The following is a 12,316-nucleotide window of genomic DNA, read 5'->3' as shown; positions in this document are numbered from 1 at the left end:
AGGGCCCATGCGGCGGCGTTGTTGTCGGTGGCACTGGCAGCTCAGGTGAGCGGCGGGTTCCCCGGTGGGGAAGAGAGCGGGAAGTGTGTGTGTGTGTGTTTTCGTGTACGCACACACAAAGATAGATAGATATTCTGTTGATTATATATGAGCAGCTGTGTGTATGTGTATTGACATAGAAAGGGGCGGTGGTATTTTCCTTTCAAATGTTTTGTTGCCTTCCTTTAAAGGAGGGCACTTTTCAAAGGGTGAGAAGCAGAAGTAGAGGAAATTCAAGCGACTTCATTCAGTCACTTAATAATCAGGCGGGTTAATAGGCTTTTTGTGACCAAAGGAAAACAATATCCTCTCTCCGGCTTTTAAAATTTAGAGGTTTTCTTACGCCAGATTCTTGTCTCTGGGACTCTTCTTGCCGTTTTGGAAGTCAGGGAAAAATTGATTTAAGAGTGCTCATTATGAAATGTCTTGATATACCTGTCCTTTACCTAGTCAGGAAAATTAGGAGCATGCATGTCCTCTCAATAAAAGCTTGACATGTTAGAAACTGAGATATGAAAGCTAGGAGCTAAATGGCACCTTAGACCTAGGTTATGGGCGCAACAACGGAATATCTAGGTGTGCTTTTTTATAAGAATACACAGCTGAAAATGAATGAACTGCAGCTAAAATATTATGTTCATTTTTCACATGATCTAGTCCTTCCCCTGCCCACCCCCCTAATATTCTTAAGTCTCTTATCCAGTCTTAAGAGAGTAGCTGGAAGTGGGAAAGCAGAAAAGTTCCACTTTTGCTTCCATTTTAGAATTTTAACCTGAAATCTTAGGCGCCCAGAGTTCAGAAACTGTTTGCCCTAATGAAATTCCTTGTCACAAAGTACACCTAGAACAATGGGAGTTTTGAACACTGTTTGAAGGCACTGCCAGCATTTTCAGTGTGGTGTGTGTTGAAGGAGTTTTTATTGTGCTTGTGTAAAAATGGTCTTGAAATATTTATTTCTAAAGGGTGCTTTTTCAGGAAGTACAGAATGGAGAAACTGAACCTTGCAGCAACAGAAGATGCAGTGCAGTACCAGTTGTTCTTAACACATGAACCAGAAGACCCTGCACACTGTCAAAAAATTCTTCAACAATACATTGAAAGAATATTAGCACACCTTGCACCCATGCTGGTTTCCTATATTTGGCAAAGCCAACCATTTAATCTGAAGTACAAACCTGCCAAAGGTAAAGCTATTATTTTTCTATTATTATTCAGAAACAGCAAAGTCTAGTTTCAATTATTCAGAAAAACGCAAATGAACATAAATCTCTTAGCCGAATGATCAGCCTTGTTGTAAGAGGGAACGGAGCTCCTCCAGCCTTCTCTTATAACTTCAGGTGTAAATTATTTTGTTTTGATTACATATGGTTTTGCTAGAGTAACCATATATTATTTACATTGTGTTTTGCAAAGAGCAGTTTTGACAGAGCCCTGTCCCAAGGAGTTTACAATTTTCAAACAGACACTTGGGGGAGGGAGGAGACGGAGGCGATGGCAGCATAGGATAAGATCATGCAGTACTATGAACTTCAATTAGTGTACTTTGGCTGGATTGCTAAAAGGTATTGGGATTAGAGGGTAATTTCAAAGGCTATCCGGAAAATAGTCTGGTGGTAATATACTGTAGTCTCATTTCCCCTTCTCTTTTTTAGAACATATTCCTGCTCATATTGGTGGTCTCACAAAGTTTGGGGATAATATTGAAGATGAATGGTTTATTGTATACCTTATCAAGGAAATTACAAGAGAGTTTCCAGAATTAGCAGCCAGGTACCTTTTCATTACCAATTTTTACATTCAGAATTTGAACACTTGCTGATTAAGGTGTCACTTGTGGAAGTAGCTTAAGCTAAAATTGTGCATGTTTTCTATATGTTAAACCATTAGATTTATATAATACTAGTGTCCAATGGAGGGGGGTATTCAGTTAAGAGTGGGCCATAGTTTGATTACATCCAAGTAATTTATAGTTTTTTCTTTCATTCTTGCTAAATCAGGATGAGAATGTTTTATGTTTACGTAGGAGTAAAGCTGCAGTCCTATACACATATGCCTGCGTAAGCCCCATTGAGTTCTGTCATCATTTTCCATTTCAATAGGGTGGACGATAACGATGGTGAATTCCTTCTGATAGAAGCAGCTGACTTCCTTCCCAAGTGGTTGAATCCTGAAAACAGCTGCAACCGGGTAAGAGAGATTTAAGTGTGCCAGCTACCAAACCAGTGCTAAACCTATGCCTGTGTTTATATGGGCTATGCTTATTTAACCTGTTCAAATGGTTTTATTATTTCCTGTGCTGCCTCGGAAGTGCCCCTCCCCCAAAGTGTCTCAAAATGTTTTCAAAGTTTATCTTACAGAAATACAATGTTGAAGACTTTTAACATTGTGGAGTTTCTGTTTTGTTTTCGTGTTTCTGGAAACTATGATAAATTGTGAATCTGTAACTTGGATGAAGTACTTTCAGACTTAGCAAAGAAATGTATGTTTTTGTCAGGTGTTCTTTCATTGTGGGGAATTATGCATAATTCCATTGCCAAAAACTCCTGAAGAAGAGACCTTACTACCTGCTACCAGTCCTACAATTCCTCAGGCGCTGAAGTTGCTATCTGCCCATTCTGGTGGCTTTGTGGCTGCAAAATCTATTAGAACAGCAGTATACAAACGCATCAATGAGTAAGTGACCTGATCTGGGGGGAAAATGCTTCTATTAGAGTGTCTGAAATGCTTCAAATACTGCTTAGGTGTCCATGTTATGGTATGTTTTCTATGATAAAGGCATGAGAGTTTTCTCTAGGCTTCCTCTGTGTTGCTGTTTGTTGCATGTTCTGGACAAATTTCTAAACAATATTGTAATGGAAGGACTGTGAAACCATTGACATCCAGGGCTATGCTCACACCTGGCTTGAGCAAAAAAAAAGAGAGAGAGAGAGAGAGAGGGAGGGAGGAGAGGTGGAGAAATACATTGCTAAAATCTGTCAACTACAGTCTCTTAGTTATTTGTCTATGAGAAAATAGCATTAGCAGATTTTAACACAGAGTAGTGGCTTCAAGAGCAGACAAATTAGAAATGATACTGAAGCAAGAGTCTCTTTGAATAGAAAAAACTTTCAAGTCACATGGGCTGCAGCCCAATACTAACTAAATCCCATTAGACTCACCTGGGTAATTGTAGGGTTTGTGGAAGTCTGGGAGAAAACAGATTTTTTCTTTGACTCTGTCCAGACATTGAATATATCCGACATTGTGGATAGGCTTGAGTTTTCCAGTTGGATTTTATAAATATATTTTGCTACCTTAAATCTGACATAGATGTATGTTGCTAGATCAAAGGAGAGAAATTACCTTCATATAAACAAGGTTTATACGCTCCAACTATGTGTCTTAATCAGCATCTTGTTACAATTTTGTGCCACAGGTATCCTGAGAGAATCCAGACTTTCCTTCACCGAGCTCACTGTTACCTTCCAGCTGGTATTGCAGCAGTGCTGAAGCAATGTCCTGCATTAGTATCTGCAGCAGTCCAAGCTTTTTATCTGCGAGACCCCATTGACTTAAAAGCATGCCGCAGTTTCAAAATTTTCCCTCCAGATACACGCATAATGACTTCAGTAAGTGATGATTCTACAAGTCCCATCATGTGTGCTTTACATAAGGTATTAAATGGGCTTTCATGCTATCTTTTTCCTGTGTATAAGACAAGCAGAAATGCAAAAATTATTGAAACTGCACCTATTGAAATCTACTTCTGTGAGAAGCATTAATTTTCTGTTACGGTTTAATAGAACAAAGAAAATGTATGAATATAAAACATGAAAACACAAAGTAGGCATGGCCCAGGATTAAAAGAGTCCTGTGGTTTTTTCCACATCTGAAGCTTTAGTGATTTTTCTTCTCTGTGTCTACTCAGGCTATGCTTAATGATACTCGGGGCAATGAGTCATTCTGTTAATGTGTGGGAGGGGCTGGAATGGAAAGGGAGGGCCTGAGCAGAAGTCTGCATGCAGCTCTTTTGATGCTGGCCATAACATTTTATAGCATTAAGAGAGAAAGAGTGATGATGATGATGGTGATGATTAATAAATAAATAATATTATTAATCAATTTATATAACATGTTGTGACAAAATGGGCTTTTGAGCAGTTTTTGAAGTATAAAAACCAGTTACACAAACATAAAAATATATGTAATTCAAGTTAAAACAATTCCATTAAAACACAGCAATTAAAATGGGAAACTCAGGTTGCATGATCAAGGGAATCCCTGTGTAAGCAGGTATGTCTTCAAAAGTCAGCAGAATGCCATTACAGATCGGATCTCATATTTTAGCAGGGAGTACATTCCGTAACACCAGTACCACCAGTGAAAAAGCCTGTCTCTGTGTTACCATCAGCTGATCATAATCAGACCTCAGCATCTAACTGATGTACAGTACTGTGGCATAAGCTTTACAGGCTCTTGTTACTTATCAAATTCATCTTAGTGCATCTGATGAATCAAGCTGTGGGTTATCAAACATCATGAGTCATTAGATAGGAAGTCCCCAATGTGTCAAACAGTATATATTTGGAAAACCTTGTGTGTATTTTTCCAGTTTCCGTGATGCTTGAAATACTGGTCAAGGTACATTCAAATGAAGCAGCTGCAAATTTAATAAAATGTTGTGATCATTTCAGGTTACTTTTACGAAGTGTCTGTATGCACAGTTGGTTAAACAGACGTTTGTACCAGACAGACGAAGTGGATATTCATTGCCTCCTCGCTCACATCCTCAGTACAAAGCATATGAACTAGGCATGAAATTGGTAAGCCTGTACTTGATATTTCCCACACAAAACTTTTGTTTGGCTTCATCTCTGGAGGACAGTTTTCTGAAGATTTGGTATTGTTTAGTTTGAGAGATTTTCCATCCATGTTACCAAGAGGGTTGCAAACATGTTCCTGATTTCAGTGAATGATTGTCAGTTTCTTATAAATATAAACTTTTTTCATTTGTTTTAGCTAGTTGTGTTTTATTAATGTATCTAACTTTATAAGTCTGTGACTAATAAATCACTCATTTTACTCTGTATCTCTTACAGGCTCATGGTTTTGAAATTTTGTGTTCCAAGTGCAGATCACCTTCTGATGATTCCAAGGAACACATGTTGAATGTTCCGCTGTGGGATGCCTTTCTCAACAGTCTCAAGAAAAACAATTATTTTAAGGTGAGATTTTGCAAAAACCACTTTACCATTTAAATTTGTGAATTGCAGGTCATGTGTTGCAGCTACAATGTCACCATAGTTGCCTTGGGCCAGGTATGTCCAGCTCCCAAGAAACTGAGATCTACTCACAGTAGAAAAAGACCGGCTGTGATCTACCCACTGTCATTGCCAGGAGTTGGTGAGCTTTTTTAGGGGAGGGTTGACCAAAGGCGATCACTAAACTTCATACCACCATCTACTGGTAGATCGCAATCTACCTGTTGGACATGCCTGCTGGGCCATTGACCAAAATTGCATTAAGTGTTTTGAAGATGAAACAAGATTTGTTCCCGCCTAGAGTCATAGACCGAAAGGAACTGTACCTTTTTCTTCACTTATACAAAATCAATCAAAACAGGATTCTTCAGGGTCTTGGAGGGTGAATATAACAGCTCAACTAGAAGGTTGAGTTTCTCGCAATTAATCTGTTTCTGGACTTCAGGCTACAGATCAGGAATTTGGTGGTGTTTAGAAATCATTTCCCAATCTTGAGAGTTATTGTGCATTATAGAGTACATGAACCTCCCCACACATGTGTTGCATTGTGGATGTTTTCTTGTGTACCTGTATCAGAGCAGAATGTATTGACCTGCTATTATGTTTGAATTTCATAGGGAGAGCTGGAAGGTTCTGTGCAGTATCTCAATCTGTTGCACAGAGCAGAAAATTATTTCCAACATACTGTAAACAGCCCACAAAGGTAAGAACGCCAAGGTGGCTTATAAAAATTTACCTGTGCTTAGCTTTTCTAGTTTCCTTAATTTCTGGGTATTTTCCTTACACTGGCACTTAATGCGTCTGTATGCTGCAAATGTAGATTATTCAGTGCTGTGAAATACTTATTTCTAATACTCAGTTCCCACTATATTATACAATCATGGAATGATAATGATAGAATGGTAGACTTGGAGGGGACCCTGAGGGTCATTAGTTTAACCCCCTGCAATGCAGGAATCTCAACGAGATTATACATGACAGGCCACCCAACCTTTGCTTAAAAAGCTCCCAGGAAGGAGAGTCCACCACCTTTGGGGAAGTCTGTTTCACTGTCAAACAGCTTTTACTGTGTTTCCCCTTATTTTGACTTGGTGAACATACATCCACAAAAGAAAATTGTGCCATCTGGAATTGTTCACAAATATTTTTTCTAAGAATGTGCCAACACTGTGTCAAAAGTTTTCTGTTAGTCAGATTAAGACTGCTTAAACATAGTTTATAAACACTGAACCTTAAAAATACATACTACAAATGTGCTGGGGGGGGGGGAAATAAGTATAGTAAACTAATACAGTGGATAATGTTCTGCAGAGACTTCAACCCTTCCTAGATTTTTCTTTGCAGCTGGCTTCCAGACACATTACATGTATACATACCAAAATACTCAAGATTTTCGCACACGTACATGGTTTTTCCTACACCTGTGTATGTGAAACATAGCATATAAAGCAGCTGTGTCTACGGTTAAGGTTATAAAAACACTTTAAAAACTCTTTCATTGTGAATGTAGTGAGCTATACAACTAGAAAAGTGGTTATAAATTGTGTGTGCTCAGCAAATCTTATTTGCATTTTTAGAATTGTGTTGTCTTCTTTGGTAGTTCAGTTGCCGATAGCCCAGGTGAAGAAATTCTGAACATATTGAAAGCAACTTCCTTTAATTTGGAGGATTTTGGAAAAGAAACCACCAGCCTTCCTCCAGAAGATGGTAAGAAGAGTGAATGAAAGAGCAAAGTCACAACCCGAACACCCTGAAGACTTTGTGCCTATTTACCATGTCTTTTTTTGCTGTGATTGTCAGATGCAACAACTAACAGAGTGGCCACATTTAAGCAGCATGTATTGTGTCCTTTTTCAGATGACGGTTGGTTGGAGATCTCTCCAGACACACTGGATCAAATTCTTAAGGAGGCAGCGGGCACAAACAAATCCACTTATACCTCAGACGAGGAGGAACAGAACTATGACTTGTCACAGATTGCTGAAAACATGAAGGCTTTTATATCTAAAGTCTCAACTCATGAAGGAGCAGAAATGCCATGGTATACTTTTAAGTACCTAATCAAGTTTCTATGTAGTGGGAGTCATTTCATTTGTTTAGTAGTTCAGTTTTTCAAGCAGACATAGTGAAGTCAGAGAGGCTTAAACTTCCCTAAATTTTGCATCATGGAAAAACTTTTAAGCGTTTACAAAATTGCAAACGGGTCCTTTAGTTGCTTTGTCAAATTGGCTCATCCTGAACTGGTTAACAGTGGCAAAAATTGGAAAAACTCCAGAAATGCAAAACCTGTTCAGAATGAGAGATGGTATAGATAGAATCTATGGATAATATGGGGCCTGTACAAGTTGGTTGCTCTGTGCAAGTTGTTTGGTCTCTTACACGCATACACACTCAAACAATTTCTCCATTAGTTTGACAGCAGCAGCAAACAAAGCTTTCACACTCTCAGCGGTTGATGCACCAGGTGAGGCAGATGGATAGTGTAGTCATACATCCTGGTCATACATAGCGAATTCTGCCAACCTTCATAGGCAGACTACGCATGGATACATGTTTTTTTCTTGAATAGTAATGTTACTGTGCTGCAACAAAAACAGGAGTTAGTACAAGCTTTGGACTATACAGCTGAAATATGATTTATGCTTATTCTACCACTGTATTTGTAATTATTTTTGTGTTTTTCTGTTAATATACTATGGGTTGGGTCCAATGGTCCCTGAGTAAATGGGAGCTGATGTGATTTTTTCCAGATTCCTTCTGAAGCCCCACCACCACTACCCCCCCCCAAAAAAAAAAACAATATCTGGGCGGGTTGGATGACATCTTAACAGAGTGGGAGATGGCAGAAGGGACTGCAGTGGGGGAAATCTGCAAAATTTGCTTTGCTGTTCCTGTTTGCAGAAGCTTCCACTGGGTTAAAGCCCCTTTTGCAAATAGAAGGACTCCTTCCATTCATAGCAGGGCTCTGCTGGATCCAGCCCAATATACCATATTTCTCAAATACCAAACACCAGATATATATTAAAAAATGCAATTATGAACTTTTCACTTTCAGGTCTTGTGCTGAGGCCTCTGTCACTTTTGATGTGGACTCATTCACAAATGCATTAGACAAAATACTGGGTGAGTTTACTGCTGGTGGTGGAAATTGAGAGATAGAAGTATCTTGAAATATAAATCATGTTATCCTTTTGCATTAATCTCTTTGTTTATTACCTGCCTTTTACCCTAGATCCCCAGGTCAGGTTATATAAACTACAATCTAATCGCAAAATAAAGAATAATCAGCAAAAAATAAAACAGCAATAATAAATGCATAAAGCAAACATCACATTCTTCCCAAAGTATTAGCAACCAGTTTTATTGGTTATTCAAATATATTCTCATTCTCTTTCTTTCTCCCTGTGCGCATTGATTCTATTATATTTCTAGGAGCAAATTCAGAAGAGTTGGACTCTGATGATTTAGAAGAGGAAGAAGAGTTTGAATTTCTAGACAGTGATGAAGAATCTGAGCTAAAAACTGAAAGTCATGGGGAAACAGTATCACAGACTGAAACACCTGGAAGTCTCAGATCATACATGGATGAAATGGACTCTGAACTGGCATCCACCAATATTGGGAAAAGCTTTACTAAGCAGCCCAAAGTGGTATGTTTAACATAGATTTCCTATCTAGGACCATTAGGGAGAAGAAGAAAGAAGTATGCAACCATTGCCTTGTTCCCCCCCCCCAAAAAAACCCCCTACTATTTAAACTTGCATAGTGCTTCTAACACTTGGCTGTCTCTGACAACAGCTGTGTGATTTCATTAAAGATCTCAGCATGCAACATAAATAAAAACATAATTGAAATTTCACTGTTTACCTTTTTCTACAGGTTGGGTCTGGTAAAGGATCTTCGTCCCAAGACCCTGACAGTGATTTTGAAGACAACATTGGTACAGAAGACACTGACTTGGCACCTGTGAACATAGACTTGAACCTTGTGACTAACCTGCTGGAATCATATAATGCTCAAGCTGGACTAGCAGGACCTGCCTCTAATCTCCTACAAAGCATGGGAGTACATTTGCCTGAAAATACAGACAAAAAATCTCACTAGCGGTTCAGATGGATAAATCTGGTTTCCTAATACAGAAATAGGTGTCATAACAGAAGCCCAAGAGCAGTTCTTGGGATTTATATTTTTTGAGTGAAGGGTGAAAGCTTTTCAGGATCCAGGAGACCTAGTATGCAAACTACTTTAAATACATGTGAGCAGCATATTCAGTTTCACTTGCTACCCTTGTGGAACCAACTTTTAAAAAAATGAGTCATGGGTGTACTTAAAAAATTGTATTAGTGATACAGTATAAGAAATTAAGATGGAGGATTGAAAATATTTTTGTATAAAACTTTTTATATTCAATAAAAGGCACGTAAATGTACATTTTTTCATGTTCAAAACAAAATAAAATAAAAAATTCCTTCCAGTAGCACCTTAGAGACCAACTAAGTTTGTTCTTGGTATGAGCTTTCGTGTGCATGCACACTTCTTCAGATACACTGAAATGGAAGTCACCAGCCTTTTTTTCATGTTGTAATTTTAGTACTAAAAATATTAGAAGGGCACAGAGAGCTTCTGCAAAGACAGTGTTTGCAAAAAATCAAAACAACTACCCTTCTTTTCTATTTCTTTTTTTGGCTTAATAGTAATAACTGGAAATTTGATTATCTTTCAGTGCAGCTTCTTTATATTTATCTCCAGTATTAGATAATTAGGCATTCATGGATTATGCAGGAAAAAGCTTTCTGCATATATCAGTGTGGTTAAAGCAGTTCAGAAAAGGCAACATTAATCTGTTGACCTGATCACGGCTGTTAAGGTTTTCTTTGTGTTCTTTGTACAGATATATTTTCTGTTTGTTTGAACTTAAGTGTGTGTACAGCACTTGCACTAGGATTGACCTTGCTTGCCAACATTTAGGCTGTCATTAGCCTATTTTACATAAGGAGTCAACTGTAGCTTGCAGTCCCAATGCAGCTGAGTCAGATCTGACTTCTGTCTCAGGTCCTAAGTATATCCCTTTGAACTGGCTTTCATCTTCCCCATCTGTAATATGAGCAAATTGATTTAATAAGTTGCCAAATGATGTCATAATCTCTCCATCTTGTGAAAGTAAACTAATTTCAAATGAAATAACTCACCCTGTGTTAAAAGTGATGATAAACACAAAGCCAGTTTACTGCCCTTTCTTCAGGCTCTTTTTACTCAATACAAAAATAATTGTAATGGGGAGAATGTTTTTTTCTTTTCTCCCTTCATTATAGTTTGCATTAAGATTGTTTTTATTGTCTACCTTTGTCTTTCCAACACTGTTCAAACTCAACTTTCATGTAGGTAAACATTCAAAAACAGCTGCAGGCAAAAAAAGGACGAGGTCCTAGAATATTCTTATCGTCTTTCTGTCCTCAAGTAGCTACTGGAAGTATTATTTTAATTTTGATACTGCTTTTCCATATGCGTAAGTTTTCATGATGAAAGTTTACAGCCAAAGGACTAACTGCATCCTGAAGTGGGATGTGTGTCTCAAGTGCAATGCTGCTTCCTGCCATTATGTGGTTTCATGTCACAACTCATTGTTTGGTGTTTGTGGAAACAGTGGAGAACTTCATTCTTTAACTATTTTGTCCAAGAGTGGACTCTTGATTCCCAGCAGCCCGCAATCACTATGGACAATGGTCAGGTATGATGAGAGTTGCAAGCCATGAACAACAAGTTACCCCGATTTTGCAGCTTTCTGAAGCATAAGGTTGCCACCAACTATTAGTAGCATCAGTAGTTGCTACTGAAAATGGGTGGGTGAAAGGAGGAATTACTTTTCCCACTAAAGAATAACGAGCTTATTTACTTTTGTAAAATGGAATGCAGTGGCCTGTTTACATGGTTCAAGATCAAATATGATCACCCTGTCTGAAGTATTTTCTTCTATTTTCTTATTCCTTTTCTATTAAGTACCAGTAAGTACAGTGGAACCTCGGTTTTCGAACGTAATCTGTTCCGGAAGACCATTCAACTTCCGAAACGTTCAAAAACAGAAGCATGCATTTCCAGAAGCATTTACGTCCAGAAAATTCAATACGGAAGCTGTGTGGCATGTTCGACTTCCGAAAAGCATTTGAAAGCCAAAACGTTTGACTTCCGAGATGCTAAAAAAATCGAGGTGCCATTGTACAGTAACTGCTTCTGACCTGCCTTAAAGAAGGCATATATCAAAACATTTTTGCACAATAGGCGGAACTACAGACATTGCTAAGCTTCAAATCCGCCCTTCTCTTGGAACGGAATACATCCCAAGAGAGGGAGAGGGTTATGCAAAAAACAAAAAAAAGGAATATTACAGCTGCTCATAACTACTCTCAAGATATCTAAAATACTTGCTCAGTCATTTGCTAGTCTTTAACATGCATGGAAAATTATTCATGCTTAAGGTAGAGCATGCCCTGTCAATTAAAATAAATCTTAACAGTTCATTTATCAAACATCTATGGTAAAGAATGGACAATTGCTCCCAAACTTAAGTAGAGAAGGTCGTGGATGCTAAGTGTAATATTTGTTGAGGCCAAAAAAGCCCTCCGCTCCACTTTGGTTCCAAGAATCTCATGAGGTCTTTTTCTCGGAGAGTGGCAGGCCCCAAAACAGTGTTCTGTTGGGCTGAAACATCTGCTGAACTTTCCTGAGGAAAGGGCAGTTGCTGTGCCTTCCACATTTTGACTGATAATCAGGCTCCTGTAGTGAATGTGACCTCTGTATAACGGATCTGAGTTTCCATATGGAACATTTAATTAAATAAGCTGTTGAACCAAATGGGTGCTTCAACTGCATTTATCACTGCAACCTTATTCCAGCTATATTTTTGCAGCATTTTTGAACAAGAAAACAGTTGAGCACTCTGGCTTGGAAGCAGTGTTTGGGCAATATTCCCAGAAAGAAGAAATATGGGCTGATGGAATCCTTTTTATTTGCAGGAAGAGAGTGTTATGCACAGACAACGC

General features: G+C 38.4%; 1 protein-coding gene across 1 annotated transcript; it reads left to right on the top strand.

Annotated features, from left to right (window-relative positions):
- On the top strand, positions 1-9,582 carry ECD (ecdysoneless cell cycle regulator). The gene is made up of 14 exons (XM_033149132.1): positions 1-45; positions 1,015-1,223; positions 1,692-1,809; positions 2,139-2,226; positions 2,534-2,712; positions 3,455-3,647; positions 4,713-4,841; positions 5,118-5,243; positions 5,897-5,982; positions 6,880-6,986; positions 7,137-7,320; positions 8,335-8,402; positions 8,712-8,929; positions 9,159-9,582. The coding sequence occupies exons 1-14, from the start codon at positions 8-10 to the stop codon at positions 9,381-9,383; spliced, it is 1,968 nt and encodes a 655-aa protein (XP_033005023.1). The 5' UTR covers positions 1-7; the 3' UTR covers positions 9,384-9,582.
- Positions 9,583-12,316: the final 2,734 nt, after the last annotated feature.

The sequence above is a fragment of the Lacerta agilis genome, chromosome 5 (assembly GCF_009819535.1).
Source record: "Lacerta agilis isolate rLacAgi1 chromosome 5, rLacAgi1.pri, whole genome shotgun sequence".
NCBI lineage: Eukaryota > Metazoa > Chordata > Lepidosauria > Squamata > Lacertidae > Lacerta > Lacerta agilis.
The sequence above is the reverse complement of the archived record's forward strand: the minus strand, read 5'-3'. Positions and strand labels throughout refer to the sequence as shown.